The following is a 21,143-nucleotide window of genomic DNA, read 5'->3' on the forward strand; positions in this document are numbered from 1 at the left end:
GAACGTTTTTCACAACATATCCGCAAATACTGGACCTCCCTCTACCACGACGAAACAAAACCAGGGAAATCCAAGATCCAACATGTACAGCAATGTACAAAGTATTTTACTGCTTCTAACAGGCTCAACTCTTTCTCTACTTCTTCCTTTGACTACGCAGTATGGTGGTTCAATCAATGGTTACAGAGTACAGAGAACCACAATCAAAAAATGGCTATACCAATCGTATATTCCTGTATATGCTATGTTCAATTCATCTGACCGCGAATCCAGTCCAGAGCTAACAATGGAGCTCGAAGGAAACAGAACCACCTGACGACATTTACACGTCATCATCTGCCTCGTCTTGCTCGTCTCCCTCCTCTTGCTGAGCAAACAAAGCAACAGCATCACTCCACCAGTATTCAGATGCATGGGCCAATGTGGAAATAAATGAATTTACACAGACAAGTATAGAGAAAATTTAGATGAGCCCTTGAACCAAAGAGTCAAAGAGAAATATAACATTGTTAACGTGGTTTTCGGAATGTGTTTGAAACAATCCACTGTAAAAGATCAATGCACAGAATACAGATATCCTACGTTTCCTTTAGTATAGTTTTCCGTTGTTTCTTTGAATTAAAAAAAAAAGGTAAGCTCTTGACTCTTCGCTCCTATCAAGTGCAAAATAGGTGTGCTTCAAAGAGTTCAAACACTTAAGCTAGCGAAGCAATACTTGGTGGGATATTTCAGAGGTGAGAGATGTGTAAGTGGGTCAAAATTGCAGGTTTGCATCATATAACTTTTCAACTTTAAGATGAACATAATAGCAAACCATATGTTAACAGGCAGAAACTTTTATACAAAAAGCATACCTCCTGTATTTGCATTGCTGCCACCCTTGCCAGCATATCTGTACGCAATGGATCGTTTGGGTCCAGATGAAGAATCTGTAATTTGTTTTTAGAAATAAACGTTCATTAGTAAATCAATATAATTGAGACTGGTGTAAGGATTGTGGAGAGTATGGGATAATCATGGCTGCTGAGAAAATGTCAAGCTTCGTGTCTCACCGAATTGATGATATCTTCCACTTCAAACTGAAAGCATATCTCTCCAATCCTTTGCGGATCTGCACCACATCACAGCACATTTGAGAGACTAATAGATCATACTATGAGAATATCAAGAAACATATAGAGCCAATTTTTCCCAACCAAAAATAGATCTCCTTTCAATTCTTCTGAAAAACAAGAATCAATTCACAAAACATACTAGTGACTCAGTTTGAATGCAGTGCAAGAGCAATGGATGGATATGGGTCTGCACAAACATAGTTTACTCATTGTTGATAATGGAATTCAGCCTTACCTAAGTTGGATAAACAATGCACAAAGATATCATCAGCATATATAGTTTGTAATATGGCATGTTTTTATCATTTTATTTTGGATCCCTCTATCTGCTAATTGTGAAGAACAAGTTTGCTTATGTTTTTCATTCAGATTACTCTAGCTAGTCACAATTTTTGACATCATATAACAGTACCTTACCAGTTGGAACAGGTATTCTTCTGTTGAAAATAAACCTTCTGATGTGGATAGCAAAAAAATATATGATCAATTATACAACTAAATAAAATAATCTTAGGTTGTAAAAAGTACACAATTGATGAAACTCACATTGTTTAATGCCAGTATTATTAACAAAGAAATGACTTAAAAAAAACCAGAAGCACAACCTGCCAACCTCCATATGGCAAAACCAATGGACACATGTTAACAATATGTAGTTAATCTTCTCGCTTCTTGCGCAATATATAGCACCGAGAGAGCTAGGCAGCAGACGAGGAACATATGTAGTGCAAGACAATAACTAACCTAATTCCAACTCCTGCCCAGATGAGGAATTGTCTGATATTTCAGCGTGTGCTGAATTTGCAGACCTTGCAAGAGCTTCTCGTATCATACGGAACCCTTCTTCCTGCATGACATAAATAACTAGCTTGTCTGATAACATTGTAATGATCCATAGAAGATAAAACAAAATTGGAACCCCCCCCCCCCCCCCCAAACAACAACACCCCAATAATTCTTCAAAAAAAAAAACACCCCAATAAAAGTTGCTACGACGGAAATGGAAAACTTCAAACATCATCAATTGAACATGAATGTAAAACACAAAAGGTCCCAAATAAAAGGCAAGGAACCCAGAAAAGTAATCCTGACTTATATTGTAACTACATTTTGCATATTGCAAAAGATGCTGATAACCATAGGATATATATTTCAAATCTTAAATCATTGATAATAGCATTTATAATTATCTCACCAATTATATTGTTAACGTTATCCTGCCAGTAAAATAGCACCAAAGAAATCAAATGATGATGATTAATAATCATGACCATTTCAATCTTTTTTCAGGGCAATTTGCATCTTTAGAAGGTGAGCACAACAAATGAGGAAGTGGCTCAAGATTCTAGCAACACATTCAAGGCGCTTCAAAAGAAAATAAGGTTCCCAAATAAGAAAAGGGAATATTTAAAATTCTAAACAGATCCAAGATTAGAAGTCTAAATGTAGTTCCTGTTTATTCATATTCATATAATCATATTACTGTTTACTAAAAACTGATTTGGAAACAGATTATTGCTAGAGTTATGTTTTTTTTTTTTCTGGAGAATACTACACAGGACAGAACAAGTACTTCCCAAGGGCAGTTAAGTTCATAGGGTGTTGCTATACGCACTAGCACACATGGGTGCACAGTGATTTTTGATGTTTTGAGTGATGAGTGCTCCGAGGCAATAAACTGATAGACATCACCGCAAATACAAATATATGCTTGATGGAATTCTGCAGCCATAGAGTTCATGGTTTGATAGTAGTTGGACTTGTGCACAAAGAAAGGCAGTGATCTCAATAAGGATAGTAACACTGTAACATACTTCCTCCGTTTCACAATGTAAGTCATTCTAGCATTTCCCACATTCATAATAATGTTAATGAATCTAGATATCTATCAATATGAATGTGGAAAATGCTAGAATGACTTACATTGTGAAACGGAGGGAGTAGACATGTAGTAGCATACCGTTGCCCTCTCATCGTCAGCAGGTCTATCTGAGGCAGATTCCGCTCCAGTCACAAAAGGATTATTTTGTATGAACTCATGAAAAGGAACATAAGTGTCTGAGTCAGATTCCAAGAGAACAGTATCAGTGTTTGAGGTTGAAGGTTCCCCTGCAGCCAAACGAAATGCTTCTGCTAACTCTGGATCCGCGTATTCATATCTAGATGCTCCACCGGCTGCAGCTTCTTGCCTTTCTATCTCTGATAAACGAGGTGCTTCTGCAAACTCTGGATCCACATTTGGGTCAACATTGTATTCATATCTAGATGCTCCACCGGCTGCAGCACCCCCTCCTTCATCTCCAGTAATTATCGGTGTACTGTGAAAGGAATAGGATTATTACTTATTTGTGATAGCATACTCTAGCACTAGGTATTTGGGTAAGATCCTGCAGATAACATAATAGATGTTCACTTGGCAAGGACGGCACGAAGATCTTCCCCAGGTGGGATGTGAACTATGTGGCTGCTGCCACCAACTGCAGCAACAAGAGCTTCTAGTTTCTCAGGCTTTTCATCGTCAGATTCACCAAATTCAACAACATCAAGAGAAACATTATACTTCTTCAGCTTTTTTCCAATTGTCTCTAACTTTTCATCTTTTACAGGGCTGCAAGGGACAATGTAGCATAATTTCAGCTCAAATAAAAATTTCAGATTGTTATTGCTCCCTCCAGTCACAAATACACGGCATCCAATTCACATCAACATAGACTTGTGATAGGAGAAGTTTGGAACAGAATCTATCAAGCAACTTTTTTGTGGTACCTGCCAACAAAAACAACTATCCTCTGACTCAGTCTTTTGTCGGGACGATTTTTAAGTACCAGTTCAGCAATATTTAGAGTAGCAGTCAGATTTGCTTCACCACTAGCTTCCAGCCCTGCCATAAAAAGTGTTTCAGTTATAGGAATATGTGACACATGATTTCTTTAAAGCAGCAGTGTTAGCAACTATCAAGTATTTGATCGATCACAACAAGATTTAACATTCTGTGGTTCTCATTACATCCATATCATCTCTTCCTTGTAATATAGATAATACTTTTAGAATGGCATATCAAAATGAAAGCAAATATAGGTGATGAGTTTATGACAGTACAAATGCACAATTATTACCACACTTCCTTTACAAACAAGTGGACCATACAGGGGAGACACCAGATATGTCTAAGCATTGTTTCTTTGCATGAATTTAGCCAAATCGTACAACAAAATGCGATTAACATATTCCATAAGCAACACAGAAACGACAACTCGTCGTGGTTCTTCTTACCTATTCGTTGAACACTGAACATATTAGACTCAGTGATCCTGACAACATATGTTCAGAGTTGCATTCCAGGAGGATAAGCTAATTTAATGCTTCCTTAGAGTGTTCTTAGCACTACCCTAGAAGATAAAGAGATCAGTGTGCTTGTCACATTTTGGCAAATAACATGATGGATTGATCAGTAAACTACTACTGCGCGCTAACCAACATCATTTCTATCTAAACTGATCATCCTGGAGAAGACTTGCCGATCAGAAGGTGTGTATATTTCTTAAGACAGGACTATATATTCAGAATTGAATTCCAGGAGGATAAGCTAAGTTAATGGTTCCTTCGTGCTACTCTACTAACAAAAAATGTGATCAGTGTCCTTAATTCCTTATTACATTTTTGGCAAACAAGTAACAACATAATTCCTTATTACATTTTTGGCAAACAAGTAACAACATCATGGATTGATCAATAAACTATCTGCACTCTAACCAACCAACCATCATTCTATCTGAACTGATAATCCTGACGGAGCACAACAAACCAAACAAGAGTGATTATGGATTGATCAATGCCCACATCCTGGAATCGTTATTACATTTTCGGCAAACAACATCATGGATTGATCAATATATCATCTCAATCATTAACCAACAATCATTTTATCTGAACTGATAATCCTGGAACACAACAAACCAAACCAAAGTGATCATGGATTGACCAATGAACTACCCCACATTCTGGAATCGTTGGAGAAACAGGCAAAATCACAGAATTAGATGGCAATTAGGGGGGCCAAGTCACGCACCGTGCATGCAGGCGAGGAACTTGACGGGGTCGCTGGTGGGCGCGAGGAGCACGCGCACTCTGTCCCCTGCCATGGCCAGCACCCCGACCGTGTTCTCCGGGTTCGACTGCAATGCACACGAACGACGCCCCCAAAATCCCCGGAATCAAAACCCCACACGAAAAAAAAAAATCCAATCCAACGCCGCGTAAGCGGAGGCAGCGAAGCAAGCAAACGAACCGCCATTTTGGTGCCGGCGACGAGGTTGGCGGCGTCCTCCTGCGCCTGGAGCCGCGTCGGCGGGTAGTCGCCGTTCCGCATCCACTCGGAGTCGTCCACGCATATCACCGTCGCCTGCACTGCGCGCGATTCCAAAACCCGTCAGAAATTCAATCGCCGTAGCGGCCGGGCTCGCCGAGGCGAGAGCTCGCCTCGCGGAATGGGGGGAAGCGAGAGGAGGGACGAAATGGGGAGGGGAGGGGAGGGGAGGGGGTGGAGGGCATACGGACCTCGAGCTCGAGCACCATGGCCGCGGCGGCGGAGGAGAGAGGAGGAGTGGAGGAGGGGGCGCGGCGTGTGGTGTTCGACCAGGTTGCTTTGCTTGCAGAGGAAGGAGGAAAAGGAGGTGTGGGTTTTTGGTGCGGACGATTTGAACGACGAGACGTTCTAGAAGGGTTTTGGAGCGGTTATAAATCGGATGAAATTCGCATCCCGTTCGAGATTGACGAGGATTTAGATTTCTTTTTTCAAAGAAAGATCAGCACTAAAATTAAGGCGGTTTAGTTTCCAACTTTTTTCTTTAAATTTTTAATTTTTTCATCACATCAAAACCTTCCTACCCACACAAACTTTCAATTTTTCCGTCACATCGTTCTAATTTTAATCAAACTTTTAATTTTGGCATAAACTAAACACACCCGGGGACTCAAACAAGAATATCATTTTAATTGAGTATTAGTTATTATAAACTAAAAAATAGATTTATTTGATATTTTAGGGCAATATGTATTTATAAAGTTTTTCAACGGGCACCGGTTATCGGTATCAAAAGCGTTCTAACGGAAGCCATTCCTTAATCAGGAAAGAATAGGGAGAGTGAATATATAGAAGAAGAAGCCCATCAAATCACATCATGAGAGTTAACAAATTATAACGACTGCTCGACCACTTCCGCCTACGAAATATATTTTATGAGTTCCATTAATAACCATGATGTAATTTAATCATTAATTAATCATTTTGAGGTTGTAAGCTCTGCGCCTGATAAATCGTGTAAAAAAGAGTATGAATTTCTAGGAATTCCCGCATAGTTGAATAACACCGAACGTCCACACCGCATAGCTACTATGCACTTGAAACGTACATGCACCTCCACATCTTGTGGAGATACACGGTAAGAATATGGGACATATCAATAATATGTATCCACGTAAACAAGTTAAACCTACGTAATAGAAGATAAGTACAACGGTTCACGAGTTGCAGGAAGCGCTTATCGCTTATTATAGCTTATCTAAATAACCGGTGACCCGTGTTTTCATTCATTCTCCTTACTATTTTTCAAAGATATGAAGGGAAAGAACAGTATTTCAAAGTTTTTAGTGTACTTGGGCGCATTTATTGAGACATAGCAACTGTCAAAGTTTTTATACTCGGCCTTATATTTTGTACATTTTTCTGTTTTGAGGCTTGTGCATGTTGTACAATTTTATTTGTTTACTCAATGAAATTAGTGCTATCTATACCGGTTCGTTAAAAGAATGTAGGAAACATGGATGCAATCTAGCCTTTAGATTATGATCCAACCGTTCAAAATTTATATGATATATGCATCTATGAAATATATTTTATGGGCTCCATCAATGTGAACCATGATGCGTAATCATTTCGAGGTTGTAGCCTCTAAAGAAATGTAAGTTCTTCGCCTGATTAATCGTGTAAATGTACACAACGAATAGACTAGCAATTTGGATAGCTAAATTACACCGAATGACAACTTTGCCGCTATGCACTACAAACATACTCCCCTATTTTAATGTATGACGTCGTTGACTTTTTAATTAACGTTTGACCATTTGTTTTATTCAAAAATTTTGTGAAAAACCGAAAATATTTATGTCATGCTTAAAGATCATTTGATGATGAATCAAGTCACAATAAAATAAATAATAATTACGTAAATTTTTTGAATAGGACGAATGGTCAAACGTTAAACAAAAAGTCAACGGCGTCATACATTAAAATATAGAGGTAGTACCTCCGCCTCCCGGCCACATCGAGTGGAGATACATAATAAGAGTATAGAACATAGTACCTACATAGTAGATTAGATTTCGACTAACAGCCCCATCAATTACTAAAAAGAATAAGTGAAAACCAAAATTAGTTTTGAAGTTGATTTTAAAATATTTTCAACATTGTTTTTTGGCATTAGATATTAAGTTGCTAAAAATACATATACAAGAGTTCTACACGTAGATTACTTTTTTTTTTGCTAATAAGCTATTATGGCTTATAATCAGCTTTTGGATAACCAGTGATGTATTAATCCTTTTCGGAGAATTGGACGGCAAAGCTCTTTGCAAGACAATACCAATGGTAACCGCTTGACCTTTTCTAAACGGGGACATAATGAAACGCTTATACTCCCTACGTTCAGGTTATAAGACGTTTTGACTTTGGTCAAAGTCAAACTGCTTCAAGTTTGACCAAATTTATAAAAAAAATAATAATATTTTCAACTCAACATAAATTTATTATGAAAATATAATCAATTATTGATTTAATGAAACTAATTCGGTATTATATATATTACTATATTTGTGCATAAACTTAGTCAAATTTGAAGTAGTTTGATTTTGACCAAACTAAAAACGTCTTATAACCTGAAACGGATGGAGTAATAAAAAACACTTACCATCAACTCTTAATTCACACATTTTTTTTCTGTAGTGTTTAAGTGGACCCTAGTACCTCCTCAAACCATATTGAGGAGTATTGACCATGGAATAATTTATTTGTGTACTCCCATTGTCCCTATAAACTAAACTTAGTACGAGATACGGCGGCAACGAGGCGTGCCGACGGCGGATCCGGCGACGGCGAGGCGTGCCACTGCCGGATTCGCCGCCTCATGAGTCGCTATCGCCGGATCCACCGCCTCGCGAGTCGCCGCTGCTGGACACCCCGCCTCGCGAGTCGCCGCCCCCGGACCCCCGCCTAGCGAGGCGTTGAGTGTTGGGAGAGAGGCGGAGAAGCGTGAAAAATATTGGTGGGCGGTGAATTTTTCGCAGCGGTGCTCTTTACCAAAGTGGACCGCTAGGGAAAATAGCTACATGTTCGCTGGCGGCCCACTTAACTCGGCCGCTAGCGAAAATCTGTTTTCGCTAGCGGTCCGTAGAACCCCACCCCTCATTACGTTTTTGCCGATTGTTTTCGTGTATGACCGTCAGCGAAAATGATAAGGTAACGCTATGAAAAATCATTTTTCTAGTAGTGAGTTAGAACTACCTTTAATTCGTCGCTGAGAGTCCTAAAGGCCATCGCTAATCCATCTCACACTTGCAAGGAATCAAACCTGTACAAAGGGGTTATACAACAAGGGTGAGCACTTTCGTACTCAGCAAGTCATTGATAGCAAAATGTATATGCATGAATAATAATATATAAGGGTCTGTTTAGATTGTAACCAAAATAAACCTTACTAAATTTTGGCAGAATTTCTTATGTATATATCAAATTTTGCAACAAACTAAACGTAGATATTTTTTTACAACTTTACCAAAAAAAATGGTATGGTTGAAAATGGCATCAATCTGGATAGCCCCTAAATCTATATACTATAACAATAACACTATACTTTTGTAACATCATCACCTTCATCGTCATCAAAAGTAAAGTATATTTCTGTTTTGTAAAAGAGTTTTTGGAAGGATACGTATAAAAGCTAGAGTACACTTGTAACATTGAATAGAGTTTGTAGCAACTCCCGGTAGGCTCCAATCCAAGAGACAGGCGTGAATCACGATTTACGCAGTGCGCAAGCTTGTATCACTGTACCCATAGCTACTCTTAACACGTTTGATCACCTCACTTCACTAGATGCGGCACCATGCTAAGAGTACAGAACTTTTCCCCTACTTCAATTTATTACACTCCACGTTTGTGTTGAGCCTATCAGCTCTCCACACCACCGCGCTACTATATGCGCCTGGAATGCACTTCATCAGCATTCATGGGGTTTATATCATCTCCCATCATACTACTACGACCCATGTGGAGTATAATGAACTTGATAAGGTACTAGGTCCAGCCCGTCTTAAAACGGATCTATGGTCAACACGGTACATATGGTTCTCTGATATATACGAGTGAGGGGTGATTAGTCCTTATATTTATACATCGTATGTAGGGAGAGCCCTGACCGACCATCATCATCATATCCCTGAGCTCCCCCAACCCACCATACTAGTATCCCAATGATCTCTATCAGATAAGAATATGTGTAGATCTGCTATATTTCTTTTTAAGTGTAGGGACTTGTACTATTGTTACTTTTTGAGTTTCAGTAAGACGATGAAAATTTACGGAACCATATTAATCATTTTCACCTATCATGCATGTCATGTATAGCAAAGTACTCTTAACTTTATTTTATAAGAGCTATTGTTTAAATGCTTGAGAAACCATCTTTATTACTAGCATTTATCATTTGCACCTATCATGTATCTTATGTATAGCGTTACCTTTTTTTAGAAGAGTTATTCTTTATAAATACTTAGTTCAATTCAATTCTTAACCCCCCCCCCCCCCCCTCCCCCCAGAACAAACACCAAAAAAGGATATAGTTAAACCTGGTAACAAACACTTTTTTACAGAGCTTGACTTCCTAGTGCATACACATAGTGGTAGATGGATCCATCCTTTTAATTCATATCTTAATATTTTTTATTGTAGGGACTAATTCATTCTCTCTTGTTGCTGGCTTGCTGCTAGATGGTTGCATTATTTGAGAAAGGCAAGCAAGATGATTGGACTTCAAGATTGAAACAAAGAGAGTATTTACATCTTGCTGTGTAATATGCTACCACGACGACCATTTTCTAGTAACATTTCAGCCTCTTGCCAATAATAGTCCTGTCGAGATTGGTAGACATGTTATAAGACTGACTCTGAACATGTATATGAATGCTTTTGTTAATCAGTTGTGTGCTCCTCAAATGCATGTATGGTACTTCAACTGCTGGTTTATATGATACTCCTATCTGATAGATCATCTGAGGCGTTTCAATTGGGGGAGCAGAGATTACTGAATATGTTCTCCACAATCTTTTATATGGCGTGTAGCAGTGTGAGGTCTCTATATGCTGGCACCTGATATGTGACACTTGCACATGCTGCTGTAAACTTCAGGTGCTCCACTGGGAATTATAAGCTTGATGTACTTGATAATGTTCATGGCAATGTATCATGGCTCCCATCGGATGGCCTAATCAGCCAAATAAAAAGCCAAATTTTAAATTTTCAAATTTAATTTTGAGATTGATTTTGAGATATTTTCAACGTAGTTTCTTTTTAAGCATTGGCTTTTAAATCACCAAGAATACATATATAAAAGTTTTACCTACAAATTTATTTTTATTCCCTAATAAGCCGTTTTGGCTTAGTAAGGAAAAAGCCAAACGATGGGGACAAGGATCTACTTAGCTTGGACTGTTGGACACCAATATTGCACAGCTGTCATAATGGTCAGCCACATGATGCAATGCTGCTGCTCTGACTGTTCCAAGCAACAAGAAACTGACCATGGTTAGTTTATCCCTGTTTCGAACCAAAAAAAAAACCTGAAAGGCTGATATGGTGATATCATCCTAGTTGTTGATATGTTGAGAGTATCAGGAGAAAAGTTTATCATGGTTGCATGCACAGGCTTGAGAAAAGTTTATCCTTGCTGCTGGGTGGGTTTGTCTTATAAATGGACTTTTACTTGTTGTTAGGGTTCATTTTACTTCTGTTTTGACTAGGGAAGTTGATATCAGTGGTGATTTGTATGGTAACAGTCAAAGAAGACAGCCATCATCATCTGGCATTATCAACGTAGAGGGAGAAGGTCACACTGAAGCGGCTTCATCTTTTCGCTTATGCTTATGTTTATCAGCTAAAATTTAAATTTTTAACATTAAATTTGAGGTTGATTTTGGAGTTTTTTCATCGAAGGTTATTTTTCAACCTTTGTTTTTATATCGCTAAGAACACGTACATAAAAATTTTATTCATAGGTTATTTTTCATTCGCAAATATACCGTAGGGCCGCTGAATTCTAGTGCGTGGTGCGCCAACACGAGTACTCCATCTGTCCTATAAAAAATTAAATCGTAGGACTATGTCCAGATTTATTTTTAGGATTTGTTTTTTTTTATAGAACAAAGATTATATCTGAATCCACTTCACAGGTTAATCCACACCCATTCACCGGTTTTGGTCCGAAACGTGAACCCTGGAATCTAGATTTGAGGATTCGGATCCTCTGCATTAGAGAAGTTAATGAAGAGTGTGGCATTAGCTCCAATCCTGTCCATCCATCTCTATCCAACGGCTGTGATTAGTGAACCTCTTTCTTATTTCTGCTATTCATATATTTTGACAGGGAAGAGATGGCTGCTAGTCTGAATGTTCATGGTTCTTGCATGTTTGAAGCACTGACTTGTGTCAAAAACCAAAGTAAAGCTTCATAATAACTACTGGTAGGGTTTGCGTGTGTGCGTTCATAGGGTTGAGTATGTGCACGTTGTGAGCGCCTACGTTTGTACTGTGTTTTTCAAAAAAAAAACAACAAGGTTTGTGTTTCTCAAAAAAAAACAACAAGGTTGATTGAGGGAGTAAGTACAAAGGGCATTTCACATAGGGAAATAACAGTATACCCTGATTAAGTACAAAATGTATTTTAGGGAGGAAGAAAATAATATTATAATCCATAAACCAAAATATGCAGAGCAGCATAAAATCCACCTTCTCCGATGTCACTGCTTTCCACCAAATAGATTTCCTGCACTTGAATCATTCTGCACAATAATGTAGCAATAAGTGCATACCAATAATGAACAGAATATAGTTTGCTAAATCCACTTCAGTGTTGAGAGAAATCGGAAGAGGTATGGCATGGGAGAGAGAAAATGAAAAGACTCATATGAGGCAAGTTCGAAGAAATTGGAGGGAAAAGGAGGAGTCACGCTCTGTTTTGACGTCTAAAATTAACGTGGGCTTGCTGCTCTTCCCCTAAGGCCCATTTCATTTTTTTGCTTTATCTAATGGAGAACTAGTCACAACCATTGGATGGAGATGAATGGACAAGATTGGAGCTAATGCCACCCTCTGCATTAGAGCAGGTACAATAGCCAGATATAAACATATTTTAATGAGATAAACGATGAGAGAGAAGAACAGCGGGCTACAGATCTATAGCCAGCTATAACACGGATTCCAAGACAATGTGTGTATATCAGGTGGGACCAATATTAATAGTATAGTAAGCAACTATTGTATGAATTAGCTATTAAATTGGCTATAGATAAATTAGAGCTAGTAGTGGGCTATATTTGCTTAGCTTCTCTAATGCAGAGGATCTGAATCCTAGATTCGACTGTGTTCAAGCCTTTCTGTATCGTACGGTACTCCCTCGTGTGTTCTGCTGAGTGTTCTGACACGCACACGTGTAACCAACCGATTTTTTTTGCCTTGTTGGGCTATTTCTCTCTCTCCTCTCTCCGTCTCCTACTGCTGCAGCTACTGCCACTGCCCGCCGCCGCCGCCGCCGCCGCCGCCGGACTCCTCCCCTCCGCCGATTCGCCTCCTTGCCGGCGAGCAGGCCGGACCGACCGTGCGCGCGGGCGGCGTGGACGGGGCGGGGCTCCTCTCCTCCCCGAGTCCACCCGCGCTACCCTCCCCTGCCCTCCCCTGCCCTCCCCTGTGAGTGAGCCCTACTCTACTCTCGCGGAGGGCGGCGGGCGAGGAGGGCTCTTCCACCGACCTGCGTCTCGTGTCGAATCGAATCCAAGGTATTCCTCGTCCTCTCCTCTCGTAGCGCTTCCTCATCCTCCGAGCTAGATCCGTCCTTACCCTTATTTTGGGGATTGCTTTGTTTCAGCTGTAATTTAGTAAATAGTATGATGGTGCTAGCTAGTATATTATGATGACCTCGATTTTGAGAATTGATATAGTGATGAGGTTTTGAATCAACAATGTTTTAGGTTAAGGAATATGGATGGCTATTCTAACCGCATTGTACTGATTTTCCCCTCACTAATTTCCATTTTCCCTATACACACCATGGTGTAATAACCTACTTCAAACTTGTGTCTGTCACCGGCAACTATGCTTTGTACGCAAACTTGTAGCCATGGTTCCTGAGTTGAATGACGGTAGGCATGAAAAGATGGACGGATTGTGACATCATTATTTTTTTTAGTAGCTTGATATAGGCTTATGTTGTTATTTGTTACTAGTTCGTTGCAAGGAAATGTCAATGCTCAATGACAAGAGCTGAAATTATTCGTGTACAATTGTGCAGGTCACTTTTTTCTTATCAATAAAAGCTGGAGCAGGAGTCAGTATCCACAGTGAATAATATATACCGTTGTCTTTGTTTCTATAGACTATAGCAAACTTCAGATATTGGCTATTGCAAAGTATAACCAGGGAAACCATCACACCTTGCCAAAACTACCGCTGCTAATCAAAATACTAGGATCTAAGGTAATGGAGTGATCTTGAACAGCTATGGGGTTTTTGTGCATCTTGTCACCATTGTTGCTAATGTTGTTCCATCTTTGGCATTGAGTATAGGTTGTTTCCTGGTGACAATAATTAAGAAAAAATCATGCGCCTTTTGCTTCTTTTTTAAGTTGAAGTCGCATTTCCCATCCTTCCTCACCATGGCAAACATGCTTCCAGACGATGCCCTTATTGAGATCTTACTTCACCTCCCAAAACACCCCATGTGCCTCCTTCGTGCATCCCTTGTCAGCAAGCACTGGCGCTACCTCATCAGAGATAACAAATTTATCAAGCGCTTTCGTGCGTTCCATCAAACGCCCCCTGTTCTTGGCATCTTCACCAATTCCACCAGCATCCCTCGATTTCTACCCATTGGGAACCCTCCTGAATGTGTCACGGCAGGAGCATTCTCCCTACCTGACCCCTACTGGCATGTCCTTGGCTGCCGCCACAGCCGTGTCCTCCTCATTAGCTCAAGTTGGAATAGTCTACAAGTATGGAACCCCATGACTGGCAACCGGTATGCTGTACCAGTTACACCTGATGTGAATCCTCGTATCAATTATGGACGTGTGCCCGAGAGCCATGCTGCAGTGCTTTGCGCAGCTGGCCACAATGACCATGGTGACTGCGGCTCATGCCCCTTCTTCATAGTATGGGTATTCACCAATATAGGTTATGCTTATATCTCTAGGTACTCATCAGAGAAGGACACCTGGGACATGATGGCATCTTCACCAGCACCATCGGAGGTTGATTCCAGGCCTAGCATTCTTGTTGGGAATGTCATATATTGGCCACTTAAGTCAAAGCATATTCTTGCATTCGAGCTGGCCACTTCTAGATTATATCATATTGAGTGTCCATCAGAAACACATAGCGTATACAGAAGGAATGTCCATATCATGAAGGCAGAGGATGGTGGGCTAGGTCTGGCTGCCATGACAGGGTTCAACCTTCAGTTATGGGCATTGGAGATTGATTCAGGGGGGGTTACAGGATGGGTGCTGTGCAAGACCATTGAGTTGGGTGCAGTCCTTCCGCTGGAAGTGCCCTCTGTACCGTTGACGGATAGTCATTTGGTTAGAAGGCCTCCAGTCAGGATATTAGGTCTTGTGGAGGAAGATGATTTGTTTTTTATATGGACGGCGGTTGGGGTCTTTGCTGTCCAGCTCAAGTCACTGCAGTTCAAAAAGGTGTTTGAAGCTGATGTATCTGCAACTTTTTATCCCTACACCGCCTTTTATACCACAGGTGCTGACATTAATATGCTTTTACTTCAGTTTGTGTTTTGTTCTCTGTTTAATCCTGCATATGCCTGTTAAATTTATTACAAAGACTATATTAAACTAGTTTTGCCCGGCGAAAATATTAAACTAGTTTTGATAGTTCTTGTTGCAACAACAGAACCGTATTTGTTTTATTTCAAATATTATGTTCCATTAGCGGAAAGAGCTTGGTTGTTTTGTTACCTCTTTTTTTTTGGCAAATGAAGAATGCTATATACAAGCTAGATTGCAATCGTATATCAGGAAATTGACTGATCATGTATGTCGTCTGTTATGGGAGATGAAGTTTTAACTTCCCCCATAACTCTGTTTAGGCGAAATGTAGTTTTGCAGAAATGTTCTGCCTAGATCTATTTTGTACTTTGTTCTAACATTCCTTACACTTAGTTTCTCCATTTATTGATTGATTGGTTCTCTCTGTTTGTTGAGGCCTTAACATGTTTTGCTTCCTCCTTTTGCTGGCAGGTGCTGCGCGAGGTTACCAGTGATACTATTGGAGCTCGTATATGATGTGTCCTTTGGGACCATTCTTCTGCATAGCTGTGCAGAAGCTGCTACTAGTTTGTTGGAGAAGCTGTTGGAAGACAGCTTCTGCTTGTTTGTGTAATAAGATCAGCTTCTAGTTAGTAGTATTACTTATAAGTTGCCGCAGAATTTTGTCGTTTGGCAACACTGCAGAATTTTTTACTGTGTAGAAGCTGACAAGCTGTAGAACATCTATATATCACTTTACTCAATTTGAAGAAGGGTAAAGAGAGGCAATGGCCGCATTCTAAGCAGGTGCTCTATGCAAATCCCTAGTTGCGTGTTGTGTTGTGTCATGTCATATAATTAGCCATACTAGTATACTACTCCATCCGTTCCATCCGTTTCAAGTTATAAGACGTTTTAACTTTAGTCAAAGTCAAACTGTTTCAAATTTAACTAAGTTTATAGACAAATATAGTAATATTTATAATATTAAATTAGTTTCATCAAATCAATAATTGAATATATTTTCATAATAAATCTATTTTGGGTTGAAAATATTACTACTTTTTTCTACAAATTTGATCAAACTTAAAGCAGTTTGACTTTGTCCAAAATCAAAATGTCTCATAGCTTGAAACGGAGGGATTATGTTGTTAATAAAGCTCCACGTGTGGACACCTGTGCTTGTTGGGCCATCTTGGTGGGAGGATTCATTTTATGTTTTGAGTGTCACATACTCCTAAGCAATATATATAAGATATTTAATTGATAGTTAAAATAGCTCACTTGGTTGTTTTGTACTACCTCTATCTCATAATGGTTGTATTTCTAGGATTTAAATTTGTCTCACAATAGAGTATTAATTGTCTCATCAATCATTTATTGTTCAAAATTTTACCTATTCTATCCTTAACCACGCACCCTCCCACCTTTAACTATACACCATTTAACGAGGGGCACTATAGTTTTACTTATCAAACCTTAATGCATACTAAACAATGTAGAATTATAATTATTTTGAGACGGAGGTATTAGGTAATACATGTAGAGACAAGCTATATTGTTATATTGGAAAGAGTCTTTCTTTATCAATTTCTTGGTACATCACTAAAAATATTGACATGGCATTCTATTTAATGAGAATGAAACTTTTATTGGGAGTGACCTCATTTATCTCATGCATTGCAGCAGTATTCTAAACTCCTTTATTAAAAAACCATTGGTATTACAACTGATATCTTAATATTCACTTTGATGCAATGGTCGACTGTAGCTAAATGTGAAAGCTCCTTTGTCTATAATAACTATATGGATATCCCGGCCGTTATTGCGGGATAATTGTGTAATAACATAGTATATATGAGTTAAAATTTTAAATAATTATGTTGTATGGTGTGGTTTTTGGAGAGAAAAGATGCACTTTGCCCATCCAAAGGTTAACTATAATTATGATGTGGCTTTATGAGAGAAGAGAAATTAGCATTAACTATACTTAGGGCTCCTTTGAATCGCAGGAATGGAAAAACGGAGGAATAGGAAAAATACAGGATTCCGATAGGAACGGAGGTGTAAAACAGAGGATTGAAAATACAGGAAAAACACATGAATGACCGTTTGATTGGACCACAGGAAAAACGTAGGAACCGGATGAGAGAGATAGACTCAAAGGAATTTTTCCAAGAGGTTGGACCTCTTGCTAACTTTCCTCCAAAATCTTTATAGGATTACCCATTCCATAGGAATTTTAAAGGATAGTATAGGATTCAATCTTTTGTTTCAAAGGCTTTCATAGGAATTTTTCCATAGGATTGAAATCCTTCAAATTTCCTACACTTTTCCTACAAATCAAAGGGGCCCTTAGATTGTATTCTTTTGTGTGAGTTCCCAATTCTACCCACATCGTTTTTCGTACGCACGTTTTTCTAAATTGCTAAATGGTACTTTTTTGCAAAAGAATTTATATATCAAAGCTACTTTAAAAATTATATTATTCTTTTTTAAAAAAAATAGCTAATACTCAATTGATCATACATTAATATGTTGTTTTGTTTTTCGTGTGAAGGAGTTTCCAACTGAACCAACCTTAATGAGGATGAACTTCAAAATATATAGGATTAATGTAGTTAGTGGATTGTAACTGTAACAAAGAAATAGTGTTTGCACGTGACATTTTTTTTTAGAGAAAAGGCCTCAAGCCCAGCTTTATATTGAAAGCATAACAGGTTCATACAAAGTCCAACAACAAAAAAAGGAAAGACAGGGCTAGGATTACTAGCTTGCAAATCTGAGGTACCATGAGCTCGCAGGCTCGAACAAAAGAAACTACCCCAAACCCAGGAACAACAGCTAACTTATCAGGTCATGCCCAGAAGCATCAGCGGTGGCATGACATTCGATCCCGCGGATACTGACAAGCAGCAAGTCCTTCAACACGTCCAAGTCTCCCCTCAGCTTCATAGGAACCAAGCTTCTCCACTGTGACAAAAAACAAATGACTTTATGAGGCAAACAGATAACATCTGTTAACACTTTATTGTTGAAAACCCAGTCATTTCTCACAGTCCATAAGGACCAAAAGCACGCGGTAAAAATCATAAACCAGATCCCCCTCTTATTCCCGCCTTATTGAGTAGGATATCGTACAGATCAGTTCTAGATTTCGGAATTCTATTCCAATTAAAAGCATCCCTAACACAACACCACAGAAATTGTGCAGGAGCACATTTAAACAAGAGGTGATCAGCATCCTCCTCAGAACCACACAATTTGCAGTTTGGGCTCCCTTTCCAGTTCATCTTTTTTAACTGACTGGCTGCCTGTATTCTCCCTTTCATTGTCAACCAGAAAAAAATTTTATTCTTAAGAGGAACTGGAGACTTCCATAGATCATGTAACACCACATCCCTCACCCCTCCAAAACTTAGTTCTCTGTATAAGGACTTAGTAGTGAAATTTCCAGATTTAGTCAAACTCCATCTCATAACATCTTTTTCAGAATTTAATCGAATCTCCCCTAATTTGTTATGTAAATAATTCCATTCTTCTATCTCTCTGGCTGTTATTGATCTTCTGACATCAATCTGCCACTCCCCTCCATTATACATCTGTCTCACACTGTTTTAAGTATTAGAGCATATATCATATATCATAGGGAACTGAGTTTTCAAAGGAACATCACCCATCCAAACATCATCCCAAAATCTGACTGATTTCCCATCTCCCAGGATATATCTACTCCCCAAATCCATCCACTTTTTCACCTCATGTAAACCTTTCCAGAATTGAGAACTCTTCTCAGCAGAAGATTGAAAAAAACCACCCCCTCTATTCATGTATTTCCTCCTGAGTAACCTGCAGCAAGGGTCATCAGCACCAGACTCCAGTTTAAAAATCCACTTGCAAAGCAAAGCTTTATTCATCATTCTTGTGTTGATAAATCCAAGTCCACCAAAGTCTTTGGGTCGGCTTAAAGCATCCCATTTTAGCATGTGATACTTCTTCTTTCTCTCCAAACCCTCCCAAAAGAATCTGGCTCTAATGGAATCCATTTTGTGATGCACTAGCTCAGGTAGCAGGTAAAATCCCATCATGTACATGGGTACACTGCTAAGACAAGAATTTATCAGAATTGTCCTCCCCCCGTATGACAAGAACTCACATTTCCATGTGGCTAGTCTCCTCTCAATCTTATCAGCAGGAAGATTAAGTTCTGAGGCTTTTAATTTCCTATCACTTATAGGTATCCCTAAATAAGTAATAGGAAGAGCCCCAGGTTTGCAATTAAATAAATCTGCCACCCTCTTAGTTTCCTCGTCATCTCCCCCAATAACAATCACCTCACTCTTTTGGTAATTGATTCTCATCCCTGACATAGCCTCATAGCAGTACAGTAGAAATTTGATTGTCACAATGTTCTTTTCTGAGTTGGTTAGGAAGAGAATTGTATCATCTGCATATTGCAAATGTGTTAAACCCCCAGGTACTAAATGAGGAACCAAGCCTTCCAGATGACCAGCCTCTTTTGCTTTATTCAGCATTTCTGATAAGGCATCAGCAACTAGGTTGAACAAGAGTGGAGAAAGAGGATCTCCCTGTCTTACCCCCCTATAAGTTTTAAAGAAGTTTTCCACTTCTCCATTGATGTTGATAGCCACTCTCCCATTCAAGGTTGCTGCTTTAACCCAGTCAATCCACTTTTCACAAAAGTCTTTCTTCTTCAGAACATCAAACAAGAAGCTCCATTGAACTTTGTCATAGGCCTTTTCGAAATCAAGTTTGAGGATAATACCAGCACTATGTTTTCGTCTTAGCTCATGCAAGACCTCGTGTAAAATTACAATTCCATCTAGAATATTCCTCCCTGGGATAAAGGCAGTCTGGTTCTCCCCTATTAACTTGTTTGCTACCAAAGAAAGCTGATTTGCCAATATTTTAGTTAAGATTTTGAAGCAAATATTTGACAGGCAAATGGGTCTAAATGCCCTGATATTATTAGCGTCCTTCACTTTTGGAATCAAAGTAATCACTCCATAATTCAGTCTCCAAAGTTCCAAGGCTCCCTCATATAGACAATCAGCCATCTCTTTTATTTGTCCTTTCAATTGAGGCCAAAATTCTTTATAAAAGCACACTGGCAGACCATCAGGACCCGGAGCTGTGTTAGTTTTCATCTCTTTCAGAGCTTTCTCAATCTCTTCTTCAGTGAAGGGTTTTGAAATAAGATAATTATCTTCTGTGGTCAGCCTCCCCTGGGTAGCCCACATGTTCTGACTTAAGAAGACATTTGGTGGATCTTCAGAGCCAAACAAACTTTTATAAAATTGATATATGTGTTCTTTGAGCTCTGCCGGTTCTTCAATCTGTCTCCCATTATCCTCCAGCGCTCTAATAGTACTTTTTCTCCTCCTGCCATTAGCAACCCCATGGAAAAAACTTGTATTTGCATCACCCTCAAGTAACCACTTCTCCCCACTTCTTTCCTGCCAGTATCTTTCCTCAACCTGATATATCTGATTTAATTTATCCTCCAGGAAATATCTCTGACCCCATTCTTCAGTAGTCAACCGTCTAAGATCAGCAGTATTCTCAATCTGTTGTAAATCTTTTTGCAACTCTGCTTTTGCCTTCTTGAGTTCAGTATCTGAATTTAATTTCCACCCTCTCATTTTCCTTCTTAGGATTGTCCCTTGACAATTCCAGTGATCTAAAATTTTTTGTTTCCTTCTCTCAGGCCAGTTTTCTATCACCCAGCTTTTAAAACCTTCCTGAGATAGCCAAGCTCTTTCAAATCTGAATCCTCTTTTATTCAGATGTGAATGAGACCCCTCTAGTTCAACCACAATGGGATTGTGATCAAATCCCACTCTCAGCAAACTCTTTACAATAGTAAATGGGTATAACTGCTCCCAACCAGCAGAGACCAAAATTCTATCCAGAACCTCTCTCACT

General features: G+C 39.2%; 2 protein-coding genes and 1 long non-coding RNA gene across 5 annotated transcripts; 1 reads left to right on the top strand and 2 right to left on the bottom strand.

Annotated features, from left to right (window-relative positions):
* Positions 1–4: 4 nt before the first annotated feature.
* Positions 5–1,118, bottom strand: LOC127785653 (uncharacterized). The gene is made up of 3 exons (XR_008019813.1): positions 1,053–1,118; positions 855–929; positions 5–367 (listed from the first exon to the last, which is right to left on the bottom strand). It is a non-coding gene; the product is annotated as an uncharacterized LOC127785653 (long non-coding RNA).
* A 736-nt stretch (positions 1,119–1,854) lies between these two features.
* On the bottom strand, positions 1,855–8,706 carry LOC127752647 (26S proteasome non-ATPase regulatory subunit 4 homolog). Its single transcript, XM_052278053.1, has 8 exons — positions 8,674–8,706; positions 5,673–5,829; positions 5,404–5,522; positions 5,185–5,290; positions 3,882–3,996; positions 3,529–3,723; positions 3,076–3,433; positions 1,855–1,962 (listed from the first exon to the last, which is right to left on the bottom strand). Exons 1-8 carry the CDS (start codon positions 8,704–8,706, stop codon positions 1,855–1,857), a joined length of 1,191 nt encoding a protein of 396 aa, XP_052134013.1.
* A 4,189-nt stretch (positions 8,707–12,895) lies between these two features.
* On the top strand, positions 12,896–16,012 carry LOC127753463 (uncharacterized). 3 transcript variants are annotated; one of them, XM_052278943.1, is made up of 3 exons: positions 12,897–13,217; positions 13,730–13,914; positions 14,005–15,633. In XM_052278943.1, exon 3 carries the CDS (start codon positions 14,094–14,096, stop codon positions 15,258–15,260), a length of 1,167 nt encoding a protein of 388 aa, XP_052134903.1. In that variant the 5' UTR covers positions 12,897–13,217; positions 13,730–13,914; positions 14,005–14,093; the 3' UTR covers positions 15,261–15,633. The 3 variants fall into 3 exon arrangements, with proteins under 3 accessions (XP_052134902.1, XP_052134903.1, XP_052134904.1); XM_052278944.1 differs by adding an exon at positions 15,690–16,012 and having other exon boundaries at positions 12,898–13,217; positions 13,730–15,189; XM_052278942.1 differs by having other exon boundaries at positions 12,896–13,217; positions 13,730–15,633.
* Positions 16,013–21,143: the final 5,131 nt, after the last annotated feature.

This window comes from Oryza glaberrima, chromosome 10 (assembly GCF_000147395.1).
Source record: "Oryza glaberrima chromosome 10, OglaRS2, whole genome shotgun sequence".
Classification (NCBI taxonomy): domain Eukaryota; kingdom Viridiplantae; phylum Streptophyta; class Magnoliopsida; order Poales; family Poaceae; genus Oryza; species Oryza glaberrima.

What these genes read in the sequence shown, in the direction of transcription:
- LOC127752647 (XM_052278053.1), bottom strand. Translation starts at nt 8,706, where the DNA reads ATGGCCTTTAGGACTCTCAGCGACGAATTAAAG. An exon ending in TCGCCGGCACCAAAATGGCG is followed by an intron (nt 5,291 to 5,403) that starts GTTCGTTTGCTT and finishes TGTGCATTGCAG; the next exon opens with TCGAACCCGGAGAACACGGT. An exon ending in CTTCGTGCCGTCCTTGCCAA is followed by an intron (nt 3,434 to 3,528) that starts GTGAACATCTAT and finishes TTCCTTTCACAG; the next exon opens with TACACCGATAATTACTGGAG.
- LOC127753463 (XM_052278942.1), top strand. Translation starts at nt 14,094, where the DNA reads ATGGCAAACATGCTTCCAGACGATGCCCTTATTGAGATCTTACTTCAC.